General features: G+C 36.4%; 1 protein-coding gene across 6 annotated transcripts in view; it reads left to right on the top strand.

The window, feature by feature from the left end:
* The window catches only part of LOC116462231 (cAMP-specific 3',5'-cyclic phosphodiesterase 4D), an 810,743-nt gene that overhangs the window by 778,056 nt on the left and 12,338 nt on the right, over positions 1-20,349 (top strand). For 5 of the 6 annotated variants that reach the window (XM_032144524.2, XM_058433986.1, XM_032144523.2 and 2 more), the window contains 5 exons: positions 6,453-6,546; positions 8,205-8,377; positions 9,318-9,416; positions 10,292-10,456; positions 11,618-11,717. In XM_032144524.2, the coding sequence (XP_032000415.1) occupies positions 6,453-6,546; positions 8,205-8,377; positions 9,318-9,416; positions 10,292-10,456; positions 11,618-11,717 (631 nt within the window). Of the gene's footprint in view, positions 1-58; positions 448-6,452; positions 6,547-8,204; positions 8,378-9,317; positions 9,417-10,291; positions 10,457-11,617; positions 11,718-20,349 lie in introns of those variants that run through there. The other variant, XM_032144526.2, reaches the window with a different exon arrangement.

Genomic DNA, 20,349 nt, shown 5'->3' with positions numbered 1-20,349 from the left:
TGTCACTCTTCCCGGCTTGCCTGCAGTTCCTTATTTGGTAGCTTTTGACAGGACTAGCCTTTCTTGCAACTAAGCATCTTGACATACATTATTCATTAAGCCCTGGAGCTCCGGAGAGAAAGATGCAGACCCTTAGATCTTTAGATATTCCTCTATCACATGGATTTTCTTTATTCAGAATAGTTGCTGAATTTTGTGCCATTCTGGAGTCTTACAAATGGCATGTATTCGATGGGAAGACGGCTGGATGGGATTTAATGCGAAGCTTTCTTATATATACTTAATTACCAAAAATCTTTAAAAACTCATACTCTGCATGGCTTGTGGAGGTTGTTAAAGTATCGAGATTTTGAAGCTAAATACATTTTAGAGCTTACACACATATATAATCAATCAAAAATGCCTGAAGCAAACTATTTACTGTCAGTGTCTTGGGGCTACATAAAGGTAAGACTTATTTAGCTTTTGAAAACTCCTTACTCTGATTACATAACTGGTAGTTTGAACAAATTATAGTAGAGTCTAAGCTTTCTAAGCAATTTTGTATTCTTTCCTTACACATGAACTAGGAAGAAATATGTGTTAATAGTGGTCAAGATAAGATTGTATAACTTTCATCAGTTGTAGTTTGCGTGTTAAAATAGCTTTTTAGATATGCAGTAATTCTTCTGTTTGTCATGTGGTATATGTTTGAATTGTGCTTGAAAAATATATGATAATTAAATACATTCATTGCAAGTAAATTATTGGGCTAAATTACTTATACTGATTTATGGATTCCAGTTAGTATGTTGCACATAAAGTTTATAAAATTAATTTGTGGCTGTTTCTAAAAATCTATACTACTTTAACCTGATGAGGAATACGTTTTTTTCACCTTTAGCTATAAAGCCCTAGGTGACATTAAAAATTGGCATTACTTAACTATGTAAGTGATATTAAAGTGAAAACTTGATTGTCTATTATACTTGCAAAACTGAACAAAGTTCTTATTACACTGTTTTGTGAATCTCAAGAAATGAATTAGTAAACAATTTAATAAGATTGTGTCCATGCTTGGCAGGCTTTTTGCATGCCCTGTGGTAACATTAGCATTGTGATCCTGTCTCCACAATAGAAGGAGGTAGAAAAACCTTATTCAGTCCTAAATGAAACATCACTTCACAGATTTTTGATATTTGAGCCAATCGCTTGAACCCGGGAGCCAATCACAACACATTTTAAAAGATTCATTTTCTGTTACTCTGAGGATTTTTCAGACTGGAGTGTTTGTCGTTTGCTTTGTTTCTTTCTTTTTGAAAGACAAGTTCCCCTTTTAGTGATTTACTTGAATTCTAAAAAAATTAGAAAACTTATTTCAGTATTGGTTGTCCAACTAGTCATGATTCCTTACCTGCCTTTAAATCTGTGGATGATTCAGATTTTTAAAAATGTTTTTAAAATATATAGACTTCCATTATATGAATTTTATTAGCCATTTCTTGGCTAAAAATCTACAGAAATGCAGAAAAGTATAGAGAGTAAATATAAGAAGCCCTCATTATCCCCCAGAATTCAGCTCCTAGCTTTTAGCCAGCTCACAATTGATGTATTTTTGAAGGGCTTCACATTTGTACTATGATTATGAACCATTTGTACTATGGTTATGAACAATATTGCCAAGAATCTAAATATAGAATTTTAGTACTTTTCTTTTTGAGGAAAATTTTTCCTGGACAGCTTTATGTTTAATACTGTGCCTTTAAAAACATGTAAAAATAGCAAATATAGATATAATTTGGTCTTAATGCATTCTGAAGGACTTATTTTTATGCAGTCAATGGAGTATTTGTTTAAATAACTTTGAATACTGATATCTACCAAACTTGTAATGCATCACAGTGCAGCATATTCAAATGATTTTAAGCAGAATATTGTCAGGAAAAAAGAAGCAAATTTTCTTACTATTGGACCCATACCACCTCCTTAAATATATATTGGGATGATATATAATATACCCAGTAGCACATTGGCGTGATGTAGAAGTAAAGAAGATTACATTTAAGAACATTTTAATTTTGTTTTATTATTTTAGTTTGCTTCCTGAACAATCTTAAATGCATAATGTAAATTGAAGAATTGCAGTTCTGAAAAGCAAAATACAGTATTCAGATTCAACTGCATTTTTACTTTCCTTTATGCCTTAACTGCTGTACACAGACATTCTGATGTATAATGAGAACAAAGGATTCGAAAGCATTCACTTAGAAATCCTCCCGTTTTTTTAGTTGCAACCCTAAATCTGTGTATTGTTTTCAGACTACTTAGGCTAAAAACAATTAGAAATTCATCAATGGAAAATATTTAGAGGTCACTTAAAAAAATAAACTGATTTTACAATCAGTTCTTTTCAAACGGCAGTTTAATGTTTTGTCCCTTCTAAATTTATTAATTGAGAAATATGATGGGATTCCCAGAAGAATACATTGTATTTATTAGCTTTAAATCAGTCCTTCCCCCTTTGGCAATTTTATGTACTTATCTTAGTAAATATTGTATAATTATTTTTAGATGAGAGAAGTATCACTTTTAAATGCTTGTTGAATGATCTAGTGCGTTTTCTAAATACATCTAGCTATGCACTCCAAAACCAATTTGTGAGATTAACTACCAGTTGAGAAAGCACTTATGGTAATTTTTGTGGTTATTAATTTAGCTTTGCTGGACTGAAAGTTTTATATGGATAGCAAAAAAGGAAAACAATGTTAATTCCTTTTAGAAAATACCCTTGTGTTATAACTTAATGTATGCTTGAAAATTATCTTTAGGAAATTCCTTATACTGTCTCCCTAGAGAAGAGAGGTAATTGCTTCAAATATTGTCTTTTATAATTATGTTAAAATGAAATGTTGACTTCCTTGGAGTCCCTTATAAACCTTGGTTGGGAGGTGGGCATGTGATGGAGGATTTCTCCAATCTATGTTTTTGTGTTTTAAACAAAGGCTGGAAAGTACTCTGGGAATAATGTGTATGACCAGAAAGATAAAAATGGAACATGCAGTATGTCACTTATCTAGTCTGTACAATATTTAGATTCCTTTCACTGGCTTTTTTCTTCAGTTATCTGTACTAACTGGCTATTTTGGTGAATTGTTTAAGCAAACTGCCAGGAAAATTGTACTTCATTCTTTATATTCTTTTAGAAAAATCCAATAGTATATGTAGCATATCTGCAGGTAGCATCCACATGTTCTCCTTGGGCAACATAATCCTTATACTAGGTTGTGTACAAGTTAGAAGATGAACCTGTGATTACTGGGTCTCTATCTATCTTTATCAATCACTCCCAGAAGGCTTCCCTTGTTTCGCTTTATTGAGAGAAGTGCAAGGAGGGCAGCAGTTCCTGTATAGACTGCTGAGATTCTAGCAATGGTGAAAGCCTTGCCTCTTCTCCCATCTTTTATTAGAAAAAGAACTTTGTCATGACCAGGTAGTTCTTAATAGCAACTTTTAGCTCATAACATGAACAATTTTAGATCAAAGAGATATTTCATTGAATGTGTTTAAAATGTTTAGCAGACTCTTTTCTTTGGAATATGCTTTGCCTAATGAGTATATTTTTCCAAGTGTGAATTTATCCGTAAAGTAAAATTTTTTTTATTATTATACTTTAAGTTCTGGTATACATGTGCAGAAGGTGCAGGTTTGTTCCATAGGTATACACATGCCATGGTCGTTTGCTGCACCCAACAACCTGTCATCTACATTAGGTATTTTGCCTAATGCTGTCCCTCCCCAACCCCCTACCCGCTGACAGGCCCTGGTGTGTGATGTTCCCCTCCCTGTGTCCATGTGTTCTCATTGTTCAACTCCCACTTATGAGTGAGAACATGTGGTGTTTGGTTTTCTGTTGCTGTGTTAGTTTGCTGAGAATGATGGTTTCCAGCTTCATCCATGTCCCCGCAAAGGACATGAACTCGTCCCTTTTTATGGCTACGTAGTATTCCATGGTATGTATGTGCCACATTTTCTTAATCCAGTCTATCACTGATGGACATTTGGGTTGGCTCCAAGTCTTAAGCAAAGAGTTTTTTTAAACCTGTGTATGCATAACATTTTAGCTGTGCTTTTGAGACATAGCTATGGTTTCCCATACTAATGCTCTTCCAAGTTCTTTATGGGATTTGAGAAAGAGGAGCTAGCTATTTAAGTAACTATTTTTATGGTTATAACTATAGTCAAATCCTTCATCTGTCTGACCTGCAATGATAAAAATCAGCTATCACTTTAAAAGGCCCAAAAGTTAGGGACTGAGTGCCAGAAAGTGAGCTGGGAGAAGGAACTCAAATAATATTGAGCATCTACTATGTGCCAGGCTAAATAGAAGACACTTTCTGTATTAGCTCATTAAATTATTTGATAGCCCATAATTTACTCAAGAAAATATAACTTTCTAAAAAGGGACAGAAAAAATTTTGAACTCTATTATAAATGTCTACAAATATTCTTAGAAAGCACAAAGTTTATTTTTTTCAGTAGGTTATAAGATATAATGCTGAGTGAACACAAGCAGTAACCTATGTTCTGTATACCACCTGATGCCAGTTTTAAAAATATGTATTCACATACATGGGTAGAAAAAAAGGCATACAAGGAAATTTAACAAATTATCTGTGGTTATCTTCCAGCAGTGGGGATTTACATTATTTTCTTTTTTTCGATATAGCTTTCTGAATTTTCTATAGTACATGTACCTTTTATAATTAGAAAGGAGTTATAAAAACATATGAACAAAGAAGTGAATTTAGTGTTCCTGAGTTTGAGACTAAGCTTTCTAGACCAGTAATTTAACAACCAGAATTTGTACTGGTCATGCCAGTTCTTTGGTTTTTGTTTGTTTTTCCCCAGCATTTATTTTATTTTATTTATTTTTATTATACTTTAAGTTCTAGGGTACATGTGGGAATTGAACAATGAGAACACTTGGACACAGGAAGGGGAGGCCCACCGGGGCCTGTTGTGGGGTGGGGGGAGGGGGGAAGGAAAGCATTAGGAGATACACCCAATGTAAATGATGAGTTCTTTGTTTTTGACTACGCTGGAATGCGAATAAACATTTCTCTCATCCAACAGTCCATTGAAATGGTTGAGGGTTTTTTTGTTTGTTTTGATAACAGTTAAATGCTGAGTTAAAACTTAATCTAGATGGTCTATAAGATTGACTTTGGAAGTTATTTAGCAAACGGTATAGAGTTAGGCCATCTTGGTATGAATTATGCAGAGAAGCAAAATAATTCTAAATAATTAAATACTGAGTAAGAATTATATTTCAAACATTACTAAAATATAAACTCAACACTTACCTTCATACTTAATTGAGAATTTATGGTGAAATTTCAAATTTTAAAGGCTAATCTGATGATTAATGTGTCTGACTTTTTTTGTCAAGTATCTAATAGCAGTTACTCTATGTATAGAAAAAATATATTGTTTCTGTATATTAAGGCAAATATTAAAGGCTTATTAAAAGGCCTTGTTGGGCTGTTTTCAGAGTCAAAGGACTCTGAAATGCTTGAGAAACAACTGATGGGGGTGGGAGAAGCATAAAATCTTTGGGAGTTTTGGATACTGGTAATGCCATGTGGTGTTGGTAGGTTAATTCCAGTGTTTCTTTTCAATGAAATAGGCACTATGGCATCAGTAATAAAAATTGTAAAGTAGATTATTGAAAATTGACCTGTTTCCTATTTAGTGACTTGGGAAAACAGTAAATTTTGTGGATGTTGAGAAACAATAAATGTTATACTCTTACTTGAAAAACAACTTTTAAAAGGAAACATTATACAGTATTTATTTAAATATTTTACTTCTCCATAGTTCTGGAAGAGTACTGAAGTCTATTAAGTTTTGCTTTGGAGTAAAAGATTAAATTTTAAGCCCTCGATCAGTATATATATTCATTTCTGCTAATGATAAATTAATTGAAGAAAGAATTCCATGTTTTATTGTATGGCAACACTTTTATGTGCTATAAATTAGTTTCTCTCTTCTCTAAATAACTAATAATACATCTTAATTTTTAATTCCCTTTTCTTTGCTTATTTCTCCTGATTTTCCCTTCAGCCCTTGAGAGTCTAAATTTGTGCTGGTCAATATGGTGGCCATCAGCCATATGTGATTATTTAAATTAAAAATAGTTAAAATTAAATAAAATTCAAAATTTGGTTTCTCATTTGCACTAGCCACATTTTAAATGCTTAGTAACCACCTGTGGCTAATGACTGCTGTAATTGGCAGCACAGATTATGGTGTTTTTCCCTCACTGAAGAAAGTTCTGCTAGAAGGCACTGTTCTAAATTGTCAGGACAACTTAAAAATTCTTTGGGCATGTCTTTCTGTATCTCAGAGTATGCATATATATCTCACTTAAACTTTCCTCTTCTATTATTTCATTTTACTTTTCTGTTTTTCAGTTTAAAAGGATGCTTAATCGGGAGCTCACCCATCTCTCTGAAATGAGTCGGTCTGGAAATCAAGTGTCAGAGTTTATCTCAAACACATTCTTAGGTGAGAATAACAACATGCAATTAAAATTTTTTCTTCAGTTGTTTGCTTGTTTGTTTTTGTAGGAGGATTGGGGTGCCAACTCATTTTGGAAACCAAACAAGTGGTAGAAGTTCTATTTCTTTTCATTCATCATATTAATAATTTGACACTATACACCTCTGAGTTTTAGAGTTGCAGGTGACAAAGTACATTTTCTTAGTTTTATTTAGGACTTTAGAAATTCTCGAATTAGGCTGGGCGCGGTGGCTCACGCTTGTAATCCCAGCACTTTGGGAGGCCGAGGCGGGCAGATCACGAGGTCAGGAGATCGAGACCATGGTGAAACCCCGTCTCTACTAAAAATACAAAAAATTAGCTGGGCGTGGTGGCGGGCGCCTGTAGTCCCAGCTACTCGGAGAGGCTGAGGCAGGAGAATGGCATGAACCCGGGAGGCGGAGCTTGCAGTGAGCCAAGATCGCGCCACTGCACTCCAGCCTGGGCAACAGAGCAAGACTCCATCTCAAAAAAAAAAAGAAATTCTCGAATTAAGATTACATATTGCCATTTTTTCATAGTACCAAACTGTAAAATATATTTTATAGAGAGATCTATTCATATATTCAACAAATTCTTATTCAATGCCAGCCATTGTTGGGCAATAGGTGTTTAATGATAAATTAGAAATGATTCCTGCCCTCGATGAACTGACAGTCTCATGGACATCAAGCCTAGTAAACTGGTGGGTGGATAAAATACAAATGCTAAATAAAAGTTTGCTAATAATAGCTGAGTTTGGTGTCCTGGGACAACTCTTGTACCTCATCCACAGAAAGAAAATGCAGTAAATAAAGGTCAGCAATTTGAATGTATCCTAGACTTACCTTCAAAACAAAATTGCTGTTATATATAGTTAACATTTATTAAATACTTATGGAACATGTTCTATGTAAAAGGATGAGTTACAGTTGCTCATCACTGCCTTGAAATCGTGGATGAAAGTATGAAGATATCTTAGGTCTTTTACTATAGAACACAATTAGCTTATGTACGTATTCACTTATCAGGTAATATTTATGATTCTCTATGCTCCCATAAAACCTGGGGATTTAACCCTTATCTCACTATCATACAGAAATAAAAAGTAGCAGAATTAATCTAAGTCATCCAAAACCTGCTGTTTCAACTCCCAGTGTTACCCATTTCAGTTAGCTGTTTTATATACTGCTGTTTTCATGACATTTGTGTATAAAGTTTCTACCATTTCAAAATATGTATTGAAACTGTAGTCCTTAGTTGGCAAGAACAATTTTCAGTTCATTAAGTCAATTTCAAATAGGAATTGAATTGATGAACAGTGGAAATAACCACCTGTTGTGTATTCTGAGTCTGCTGTCATGCTAAGTCTTGCAACATTTTTTATTAGGACATTGTATCAAAGAGGTAACCATGGAATACATTTGATATTATTTTGTAATGGAACTTATTTGCTTAATTTTGTGTTTGAAGATATCAAATTAAGTCCAATTCAAATGTAAATACTGAACTCTCTAAAAGGAAACTTTTTAGTTGGAAACATTTCCTGGAATATATAATGACCAATTACAATCCTTCCAGTTATGCATATGACAATATAAAACAGATAGAATTAATAATATAGAACATTTTCTAAATTTCTCAAGATAAGCAACATGAAGTGGAAATTCCTTCTCCAACTCAGAAGGAAAAGGAGAAAAAGAAAAGACCAATGTCTCAGATCAGTGGAGTCAAGAAACTGATGCACAGCTCTAGTCTGACTAATTCAAGTATCCCAAGGTTTGGAGTTAAAACTGAACAAGAAGATGTCCTTGCCAAGGTATGATGATTTCAAAGATTAGGATCATAAATATTAAATGATGCCCTTTCATGAATTTTCACTTCTAGTCTTTCAAATGGATAGAAAAATTTATTAATTGGAGTTTTATTTTTCTTTTTGAAGATGGGAAGGCATTTTATAAAGCTCCTTTTAAAGTGCCCTAGACAAGGGGTTTGGTATGTATGTTTTAGGGGCTTGGGGGCGATTATTTGCATCTTCATTTCATTGTTTGGCCTTAAAAAGTTAGAAATCTGTCATGTCTTCTGGGTTTTAGGAAAACAGTTAAGGTTTTGTGAGTAGATTTTATCCATTAAAGAAGTGCTTTGTGATTGATACTTAAAGTACATAAATATGTTGTAATGTCAAAGACATAAGGTTAAGCCATACTATTCAGTTTTCAGTACATTTAAGTAAATGTGCCTAAAGTTTGCCTATGCTTCCATGGTGTGTCTGTTAACATTTAAAATGAATCATTGTTTAAAACATCTAACAATCTTTACACTGAAGTCTGTTTTGTTTTGTTTGTTTTGAGACGTAGTCTCGCCCTGTTGCCCAGGTTGGAGTGCAGAGTGCAGTGGCGCAATCTTGGCTCACTACAACCTCCACCTCCCGGGTTCAAGCAATTCTCCTGCCTCAGCCTCCCAAGTAGATGGGATTACAGGCACACACCACCACACCTGACTAATTTTTTTTATTTTTAGTAGAGATGGGGTTTCACCATGTTGGGCAGGCTGGTTTCAAACTCCTGACTTCAAGTGATCTGCCTGCCTCAGCCTCCCAAAGTTCTGGGATTACAGGCTTGAGCCTCCATGCCCGGCCACCTAAAGTCTGTAATTTTTAAATGATTGTGTTCTTTGAGTCATAATTTACTCCACTTTCTAATATTTTAGTGTCTTTAGTGTCGTTTTTTTTTTTTTTGTTTTGTTTTTTTTTACTCCAGGAACTAGAAGATGTGAACAAATGGGGTCTTCATGTTTTCAGAATAGCAGAGTTGTCTGGTAACCGGCCCTTGACTGTTATCATGCACACCATTTTTCAGGTAATGTGGTTGAGTTCTATTACATTTATTTTATTTAGGAACTTAATGTCCAGTCTGTAGCTTGTGCATACATTTTGTCTTTTTTAATATTCCCCATCTTTTGCTTATTTTTATACTTTTATCCTTATTTGCTCCTTTGCCAAGGGACAAGTAAAGATACAGAAAGGTGGAGTGTGGATAAACCACAAATACATCCATTTTGTTATTTTTTTGCATTTAAGAAAAAGATGTGATATAGCCAAATTGAAGCAATTTATTAAAATAATAATTTAGACATCTTAGTCATCTGAACCTGACTGGCATAGAGAATGGAGTACTAACTTAAAAAAAATGAATAAAGCCCCTGCTGGCTAACCTTAGAATATAGTTTTTTCAGTCACTTTCTTGTGTCCTGCTTCTTTCTTCATATCCATTTCTCTCTTATTGACCCTTTGCTCCAGCTCAGGGTGGGATTTAAATGAGAAGTTGAGGCTGTTGTAGATACCTTGGGACTGGAATGGGAAACTTCAGCCCTAGAGAGGATATTGATTTTTAGCTGGTGTGATGCAGGGGTTGAGTCAATAGTGCTTGACTGGAGCTGCCTCCATGATAATGGAACACAGAAACTTTTAGAGTTGGCACCTCATTCCTGACACCATCCAGCTAGGGCGTAGTACTCTTGGGTTCCAGCAGGACAACCCAACTCTGGTTTTGTCCCAAAGTCCCTAGATCTTCTCAAAGGTTCCCATTTTCCTCACTAGACATGTGAGAGTGCAATTGCCATTTCCAGGTTATCCACTGGCAACACTAGCGTGTGATTTTTTTTTTTTTAAACATACTCTATGGAGAAATTTTTCACAAAGACAAAAATGTTAAGATGATTTTTTTTCCTACAGGAACGGGATTTATTAAAAACATTTAAAATTCCAGTAGATACTTTAATTACATATCTTATGACTCTCGAAGACCATTATCATGCTGATGTGGCCTATCACAACAATATCCATGCTGCCGATGTTGTCCAGTCTACTCATGTGCTATTATCTACACCTGCTTTGGAGGTAAATCTGTTTCTAAAATTTCAAGAACACTAACTTGCCACTCATAAAGGTCTATTAAACTTTTATCTGAAGGGTTTTCAATGGAGAAGATATAATTGGATTCATTGGAAGTATAATTTATTGACTTATGGGGGAAAATGCTATAGTTAATAGACAAGTCTTTGATGGATTTTGCTTATGAAAGTTGGTCACAGATTTAGTGATTGGTCTGTTTATGATATTGCTTCTTTGAAGTGATCCACTGGACGTTTCATAAAGCACATCTGGCTTATTCACTTTTTGTGAATTTGTTTTCTTGAAATCTAGTCTGACAGCTTTTATTTATAGGCCAAAGAACGTTTTATAAAACATAAGCAATATATTGATATTTTTTCATAGAATATATTAGAAGGAAATACTTTAATTTTTCTAAATCCTAAGAAGTTATTTCATTAGTTGTTTACTAAAGCAATTTGATTTTCTTAAAATATATTTTTAAGAAATATATTTTATAATTCAGTTTGTTTTCATTATAAAATTATGTGAATCCTCATCATGTGGGTGAGTGATTCTCAACTGGAAATGGTTTCTCTTCCCCTTTCTTTCCCTCCTGCCACCACCAGGGACATTTGGCAATGTCTGGAGGCATTTTTGGTTGTCACAGCTATCACATTTTTAGTTGTACATGATACTGGCATCTTGTCAGTAGAGGCCAGAAATTCTGCTAAAAATCCTACAATGCACAGAACAGCCTCCCACGCAGAGAGTTATTGGGCCCAAAATGTCAATAGTGCTGAAGTTGAGAAACCCTGGTTTCGATGAAAGAAAATAATTGCTCATGTCTTACTAATTTTATGTACATTTTCAGAATATTCTTAGACATCTTAAATATTTAGAAAACTATTATTTTCTTTTAAAAGAATTTCAGTTTTAAAATAATATTTTTAAAAATAACAGTGAATGGAAAACATTTGATCATGAGATAAAATAGATAAAATATTTTCTTCCAAGATTATACTTTAAAAGTTCATAAGTATCTAAGACTCTCCCTTGACACATTGTAACACATTTTGAAGCTCCATTTTGTTTTCCATTTAAATTCTAGAGATTTCTCATTTGTTTATACTTTTAATTCATATCTTTGTAGAATAGTAATATTATCTATATTGTCCGATTTTCCAGGCTGTGTTTACAGATTTGGAGATTCTTGCAGCAATTTTTGCCAGTGCAATACATGATGTAGATCATCCTGGTGTATCCAATCAATTTCTGATCAATACAAGTAAGTAAACTTTATTTTTGCAGAACACATTTTTCCTTTGTACGTTTTAGAATGACTGAGGGTCTTTATAAACTCAGGGTGCTTCCAGAGCCATAATGTTCTTTTGAGATGTGTATATATGTGTTTTGGTGGTAGTGCATGTTAATGTAATTTAACTGAAAATTATCATTATATCCCTTGAGGCATGTGATATTTGAAAAATGTGTTCCAGTTCTCTTTAAAAGTAATATATTGCTGTGTTACTAGACAAGGATAATTAAAAATGAAAGTGTGCAGAAAGATTTAGAAAGTTGTATTGGCCCTAAAGTTCTAAATAAAAAAAAAGTTATGAGAATTAATGCTAAGGGTTCCTCACTTTATGTAGGTCATCATTTAATCCTCTTCAGAGGCCATAGCTTCCCTTCCTCCTCCATGCCCAACCCCTGTTCTTTCCTTTTTAAAATCTTCTAATAAGGGTAACAGGAACTTCTCTCTTAATATTTTTTCAACCATTTGGTTTTTTGTCACTGTTAACATCTCACTTTATAAGAAGTCATCACTGAATTTGGAAATATAAGGAATGGTAGAGACTGTTTAAGATGGAGCATCTCTGACATTGCCGCACAGAAAGCCTCTGTAGGGAATGTTTAGGTAATGCTTGAGCTATCCCTTGGTAAAGAGATTTAGGTTTATAGAAATTGTATTTGGTAGTTGAAGTTAATTGGTAAGTGATTTAAGTGAACTGTGACTTAATTCCCTCCCATATGGTAGATTATAAATTATGGTAGATTATAAAATCATAAATTCACTTCTATATATAAAAAATATGCAAAGTTGTTGAAAGTGTTACGTGCTTAAGAATCCACCTTTCTTTCATTTTTGCTTGAGCCTGTGGATGATCGTCTTGTGCCTATAGCAATCTAGCTATTGAATTATTTATGAATTCACCATTCATTTCCTGTACTTTGCTGTAGCCAGATTTAAAGAAGGAATGTAAAGGTAACCTTGCTTTGAGAGATTTAATTCAGAGCTTTAGGATTATTCACCTATTTTTATATCTTGTAATGGCCTCTGGACTATCCTATAGCAAAATATACTCTAGCGACTCATCCATGTAGAGGATTGGAAAAGTCAGGGATTTCCTGAGATGTGTGGTTAGTCAAGTATTTTTTTAGAAGTTTAGTTTAGGAACTTATTTATCCAGATTAGACAGGATAACATTTCATGTTCTACCTACCTATGAGCACCTATAATGGGGTACTTTTAGAACTCATCAAAGCATACATATAAATATTAATACACATTGGATGCAGCTCCCTGCATTTACATTGTATCAGTGGGGAGGGTTCACAATGTCCTTTCTGAGAAGAGCAGGGAGGTCATGCAGTACAGTGCATGCTGGCACTTTACATGAGCCTGGCCTGATTTGTTATTTTGATGCTTATGCATGTCTTGAGATATTCTGAATTTTATCAATTTTTAGTAAATACATAAAATGTTTAATTTTTGTGATATATATATATATATATATATATATATATACACACACACACACACACATATCTTTCTTAAACACCAAACAGTCTTAAACAGACTGGTATGTTTTCTTTGCATTCTATTATATACCATATTATATGTTCCCTTAGAATTAAGAGTAGATTTAGAGAACAAATTAAAACAACTGATAGAAAAGTCACTGTCTTCCAAGTACTCTGATGTATTTTTTAAGGGTAATGAGGACCTGCTCTATTCTTCATTCTTTTGAGCCCTTAAAGCAGCAGTCCCCAATGTTTTTGGCACCAGGGACCGGGTTTTGTGGAAGACAATTTTTCCATAAACTGGGGGAGTAGGGAGAGAATGGTTTTGGGATGAAACTGTTCCATCTTCATAAGGAACACACAATCTAGATCGCTTGCATGAGCAGTTCACAGTAGGGTTCACGCTCCTAGGAGAATTTAATGTCCCTGCTGATCTGACAGGAGGCGGAGCTCAGGCAGTACTGATGCGGGCTTGCCTGCTGCTCACCTCCTGCTATGCAGCCCAGTTCCTGACAGGCCACGGACCGATACTGGTCTATGGCCGGTGGGTGGATCAGGGACCCCTGCTTTAAAGGGCACTTGGGCTTTGACTGGCGCCTGGAGGACCCTGGTGGGCATCAGGGTCCCTGTGCCGTCTGCCATTTAAGTTAATAAGGCCTCAGTCTACAGATGAATCTGAACCACTGAAATAGTGGAGGAAACTGAAGAAGATAATTTTGTCTCCTTAGGATGTCTGTTTAAAGTCATTTTGCTGGTGACCTGCCTAGGATGGAAGGATAACTAATCCTGCTTCTGCAAATTCTTTGTTATTTAGTAATATTGCAATGATCTCCTTTCTGTGTGATCAAAGCAACATAGTTGCCAGAGTAGCTTTGGATTGCTAAGGTTTTTTTGAGGGTGAGGTGTGATGAGGCTGTGTTGTTCCTGAGGGAATGAATCAGCATTGTCACTTTGTACAGGAAAGTATCCCAGGGTTGCTCAGAGCCCTGGGGCATTATCAAAATTACTGCCGTAGTTAGCTTGGTTTGGCTAGGGATCATATAAGAGAATTATCTTCCCAGCATGCAGTAAAGGAGTCCTTCTAATAACTTGTAAACTTGTGATATGTAGCTTCATGAAATATTTTATCAAAATTTGTGCTTATTTTTAGTTTGCAGTAAACCTTTTTTAAAATTTGACTTTTTATATTTTATGGATGGCTTGAGCATCTATGTGTCAAGCCAGCCCATTCTCAGCTCTTGCCTCAGAGCTGGAGCTGCCATCCTGTCCAAAGCCTGCAGCTGAATCCATATTTCTCATAATAAAGAATTCTAAAGACCTCTGATTATCAAATTTATAAATCCATAGTTGGTTACTTGTCTTACTTTAAGGAAGCTACAGAAGTACTGAGAGCTTAAGGCACATGGGGGGCGCTGGAGATGGATTCCCTTGGCTGGTTCCCAGGGCAGTTAATCCTTCTGCTGCTGCTTACATGTGCTCTTCGTTTTCCTTAATTATTTCAATTGTTTAAGCTTTAGGTGCCAAATGATTTTATACTAATTGTATTTACACTCATTGAAAGCGTGCTGGAGGTTCTGTAAGCAGAGAGAACAATTCTACCTGGTAGAGTTGGTTAAGCTATAATAAATGATTTGAGTGTGGGGACTGTGAACAGGATTTAGAGAAATTGAAATTTCAGGCAGGAAGCTGCGTAAATATTTTTTAAGGACAATGCATATAAATAAATCCATAGGCCGCATGCAGTGGCTCACTCCTATAATCCCAGCACTTTGGGAGGCCAAGACGGGTGAATCACTGACGTCAGGAGTTCGAGACCAGCCTGGCCAACAAGGTGAAACCCTGTCTGTCTTTACTTTAAAAAAAAAAAAAAAAAAATTAGCCAGGTGTGGTGGTGTGCATGCCTGTATTCCCAGCCACTCGGGTGGCTGAGGCAGGAGAATTGCTTGAACCTGGGAGGTAGAGGTTGCAGTGAGCCTAGATCGTACCATCGCACTCCAGCCTGGACAAGAACAAAACTCCATCTCAAAAAAAATACATAAATAAATCCATAAATTGTAAATAGCATCATGAAATTTTGAATATAAAATGCTGGATGGTATATTTAATTTAGCTTTATTTTCTGAAAAAAATAATTTCAAAAGTACAGAATATAACATTAAATTTTACTTGGCAAATGAATTATTTTTGTTAATAGCAAAGATGCCTAAGTTTGGGGCAGAAAGATTTATTCACATTTGTGATGCATTCAAAGCGTGTGTTTTTTGATTTCTGAGAGCAGAGGCATTTCATTATATTAAGGTTAAGATATATCTAGCTGTCATTATACACTTTTTTATTTCTCTACACTTATTTTGAAATTAAAATTTTCATAGCTACACTAGTAGATTGTATGTAGAATTTTATTTTTCTGTACAACCCACACCTTCAAAATAAGAATTCATGTCTATCAAATGTGATTATATAGATATAGCTACAGAGATTATTTTATTCAACAAAAATGTACTGCAAGCCTACTAAATATTATAATAAATATTGTTCCGGGCACTCGGAACACATGGGTGGACGAGACAAATCCTTGGCTCTTAAGAGCTGGCATTCTGCTAGAAAAGGCAGAGGATGATAAGTGAATTTGTGGCATGTGATGGTACTAAGTGCTATGGAGGAATATAATGCCAGCTGAGGGCATAGAGAGAGTGGATGAGTGGAGTGATGAATGAGGCGGTTTCCTTGACAACTAAATATTAAGTTAAAACCACCACTTTCCTCCGTCATTTTATGGGGAAATGTTTGTTTCTGAAGTCCTTTTGAAGACTTATGTTTATTTCAGTTGTAACTTAGAGACATGGTGTAGCGTGCTGTCATTTTCTAACTCAAGGCTAAGCCTAGTAAAGCTGTAAGAACAGTGAGTGTAAGTCTTACTTACAGGGTACATATCTATAGTGTCTGCCCCAGTCTTAACTGTTTCAGCTCCAAGTCTTAATGTTGGCTCTGATCTGCTATGTGGACTCCATCATAAGACACAAAAAGGCACAATACCTAGTGGACTTGGATTTGGGAGGCAATGTATTCCTTCTTTGTGTGTGTTACTCTGGCCCATTTACTAAGTGATCTGAAAAGCTGCTAGTTTAGATGGGGCACACAACAAGGGAGTTGTCAGAAAAACTGCCAGTTTTGAGTGGGGCTCTACGACAGGTCCAGCCTGCTGTGCAAGCTGCTCTGCACATGGGCCACATGATCCAGCAGATTTAATGGTGCTTGAAATGTCAGTGGCAGATAGGAATGTTGTTTGGAGCCTTTGACAGAGCCCTCTGTGTGAATCACAGCACAGACTCTGGAGCAAGACCCTGCCATCATCCAAAGAAAGATAACTACTCCCCTTTTGAAAGAAAGATATAGGCCTGCTGCTGGGCCTTAGGAGATACTGATTGACTATGGGCCACCAAGTTTCCATGTGGTTTGAGCTGTCTGCCCATCATTAATAGGGTGTTATCTAACGTGCCAAGCCATACGTTGGGCACGTACAACATTTCATCATCAAATAAAAGTAGTGTAATACACGATCAGGTCCGAGCAGACACTGAAGGCACAAGTTACATAAAGACGTTGCCCTAATGCCACTCCTGTTAATTACACTGCCTTCTTTCTCCCAGCCTACACATGTGGTCATGTGGAAAGTTCCCTGCAAGTAATTGACAGAGGGCCTGGTTTACAGATGGTTCTGCGTGATACGCAGGTACCACCGGAAGTATACAGCTGCAGCACTACTGCCCCTCTCTGGGACATCCCTGAGGGACAGTGGTGAAGGGGGGTCTTTCCAGTGGGAAGAACTTTAGGCAGGGTGACTGGTTGTTCACTTTGCTTGGAAGAGGGAATGGCCATATGTGCAGTTATATACCAGTTCATGGGCCGTAGCCAGTGATTTGTCTGGATAGTCAGGGACTTAAAAGGAATGATTGGAAAACTGGTGAAGAAGAAATTTGGGGAAGAGATATGTGAATAATCTCTCTGAATGGACAAAAAAACAATGCTCACCAAAGTGTGACCTTGGCAGAGGATGATTTTAATAACCAAGTGAATGGGATGACCCATTCTGTAGATACTAGTCAACTTCGTTCCCTAGCCACCCCTGTCATCACCCAACATGCTAAGAACAAAGTGGCCATGGTGGCAGGGATGGAGGTGGCAGGATGTGCTTAGAAACATGGACTTCCACTCACCAAGGCTGACCTGGCTATGACTATTGCTAAGTGCCCAATCCACCAGCAGTGGAAACCAACACTGAACCCCATATAATACCATTTTGGGGGATCATCCAGCTACCTGATGGCTGGTTGATTACATTGGACCACTTCCATGGTGGATTTTGTCCTTAGTGGAAAAGGCACTTTCTCTGGAAACAGATGTGCCTTTCCTGCAGTTTTTCTTCCAAAACTATGGTATTCCATACAGCATCGCCTCTAACCAGGAACTCACCTTACTGGCAAAGAAGAGCTGCATTGGGCTCATGCCCATGGAAGTCCCTAGTCTTACCGTATTCCCTAACATCCTGAATCAGCTGGCTTGATAAACTGGTAGAATGGCCTTTTGAAGACTCAGTTACTCAGCTAGGAGGCAATACCTTGCAGGGCTGGGGCAAGGTTCTCCAGAAGGCCATAAAGGCCATATATGCTCTGAATCAGCAACCAATATGTGGTGCTATTTCTCCCATAACCAGAATTCATGGGTCCAGGAATCAGTGGATGGAAATGGGAGTGTTACCACTCATAATTACCCCCAGTGACCCACTAGCAAAGTTTGTTTCCTCTTCCTGCAAATTTATGTGCTGCTAGCCTAGAGGTCTTAGTTTTAGAAGGAGGAATGCCTCTATCAGGAGACACAACAGTGATTCCATTGAACTGGAAGTTAAGACCTAGCCACTTTGAGCTCCTTATGCATCTGATTCAATCATCCAAGAAGGGAGTTGCAGTGTTGACTGGGGTGACTGATCCTGACTACCAAGGGGAAATTGGGTTACTACTCCACAATCAAGGTAAGGAAGAGTATGTGTGGAATAAGGAGATCCCTTAGGGCATCCCTTAGTATTACCATGCCCTGTAATTAAGGTCAGCACAAAATAACCCAATCCAGGCAGGACAACTAATAGCCCAGACCCTTCACGAATGAAGGTTTGGGTCACCCCACCAGGTAAAGAATCATGACCAGCTGAGGTGCTTGCTGAAGGCAAAGGGAATACAGAATGAGTAGTAAAAGAAGGTAATTATAAATACCAGCTATGACCATGTGACCAGTTATAGAAATAAGGACTATAATTGCCATGAGTATTTTCTTATGAATGCATTTATATGTATATGTACATATATTAAGCATATATCTTCATTTTCTTATTCCCCTGTATAACGTAAGAGGTATTAACTTTATATTAGTATTTAAGCATTTATTTTATATCATAGTATTTAAGTTATAGGATATCAGGATAAGAGTAAACATTACTCAAAAACTTTACTTTCACTTCTGGGGAATGTGTTAGTGTGTTTTTGGTTGTATGCAGGATAGTTATAGCATGTTTGGTAGAATTATGGCCTTATGGTTAAAGGTTAAATATGGTTAAAGGAGATGCTTATGGGTACCAGGGAGACAAGGGGCAGAATTTGTAATGGTTAATTTTATGTGTCAGCTTGACTGGGCTAAGGGATGCCCAGATAGCTGGTAAAACACTATTCCTGGAAGAGATTAGATTAGCATTTGAATTGGTAGACTGATTAAAGAAGATTGCCCTTACTATTGTTGGCAGGGATCAGTCAATCCGCTGAGGACCTCAAAGAGAAGAACAAAACATTTGGGGGAAGGGCAATTTGCTTTCTCTGAGCTGGTACATACATATTCTCCTGCCTCTAACATCAGGGTTCCTGGTTGATTCTCTGGCCTTTGGACTTGCTTTCCTGGTTCTCCTGGTTCACCTTTGCAGACATGGGACTTCTTGGACTCTATAATCACCTGAGCCAATTCCTATAATAAATAAATATGTCTCTCTCTCACACACACATACACTCATACATATATGTCTTTTAGTTCTGTTTCTCTGGAGAACCATGATTAATACAGAGAGAGAAAAGATTAGCACAGATGAAGTACATGTTCTCAGTTATGTGGTAGTACCTGCTCACCCTTCCCCCCATTTCATTAGAACTCAGAAGAGAGGGACACAAAAGTGGTCTTCCTGCCTTCAGTAGTAGCATATATTGGGCATAATTTAATTTATTCTAGATGATCCAGAGTAGTTGTAACAAATGAGCACAATTGATCTATATATAATAAAATGATGGCTTTGAGTTTATAAAGGTATGCGTGGTCTCTCAATAAAAAATAACAAATGCTTATAAAGTTGTCTTTATAAGTGTGTGCCAGGCACTGAGTGGACACTATTGATTTCCTGGTTCATGTTTAGTGTTCACTGCTCAAGTTTTCACCTCTATTTATAAGGTACTTGTAATCATAGTCAGTATAAGGTGAGGGCTCTAGAAACTGCCTGGTTTTAAGTGCTGGTCCCAGCATTTACTGGCTAGGTGATGTTGGCAAAGTTACCTACCTTCTCTGAGGTTCATTTTCTTCATTTGTACAGGATGATATGAGTACATCTATGTAAATATTTATGTATATAAAAGATGTCCCCAAGGGACATTTTCTATCCCCCAGCCTATCCCAAGGACACAAAGACTTACTTCCCACCTATATGGCGCCCTGCCATCCATGAATGGAACATAGCCATAAAATGTCGATAACAACAGTATTGTCCTAAGAGAGTTATGAGGATTAAATGAGATGATTCACGTAAACCATTTAAAACAATAGCACCTAAATCCTCTAAATGTGCCTTCCTGTATTCCTGTTTCTACTCTGAAATAATTGAAGTGCCTAGGGGAAGCCAGATAACCAAACATATTAAATTAATAACCTTTAATATTTTGTAGGGGCTTAAGTCTATAAGTAGGTTGGGAGGGTTTGGGGAGGAATGATTAAAAGATTTGTAGAGCTAGAGACAAAAAAGGTAGAATGTGATAGATACATGCTAAATGGGTGGTACAAAGTAGTATAGGAGTTTACAGGAGAAAGTGGGC

The sequence above is a fragment of the Hylobates moloch genome, unplaced genomic scaffold (assembly GCF_009828535.3).
Source record: "Hylobates moloch isolate HMO894 unplaced genomic scaffold, HMol_V3 SCAFFOLD_23, whole genome shotgun sequence".
NCBI classification, from domain to species: Eukaryota; Metazoa; Chordata; class Mammalia; order Primates; family Hylobatidae; genus Hylobates; species Hylobates moloch.
Note: the sequence above shows the minus strand (reverse complement) of the source record. Positions and strands in the feature narration are given on the sequence as shown.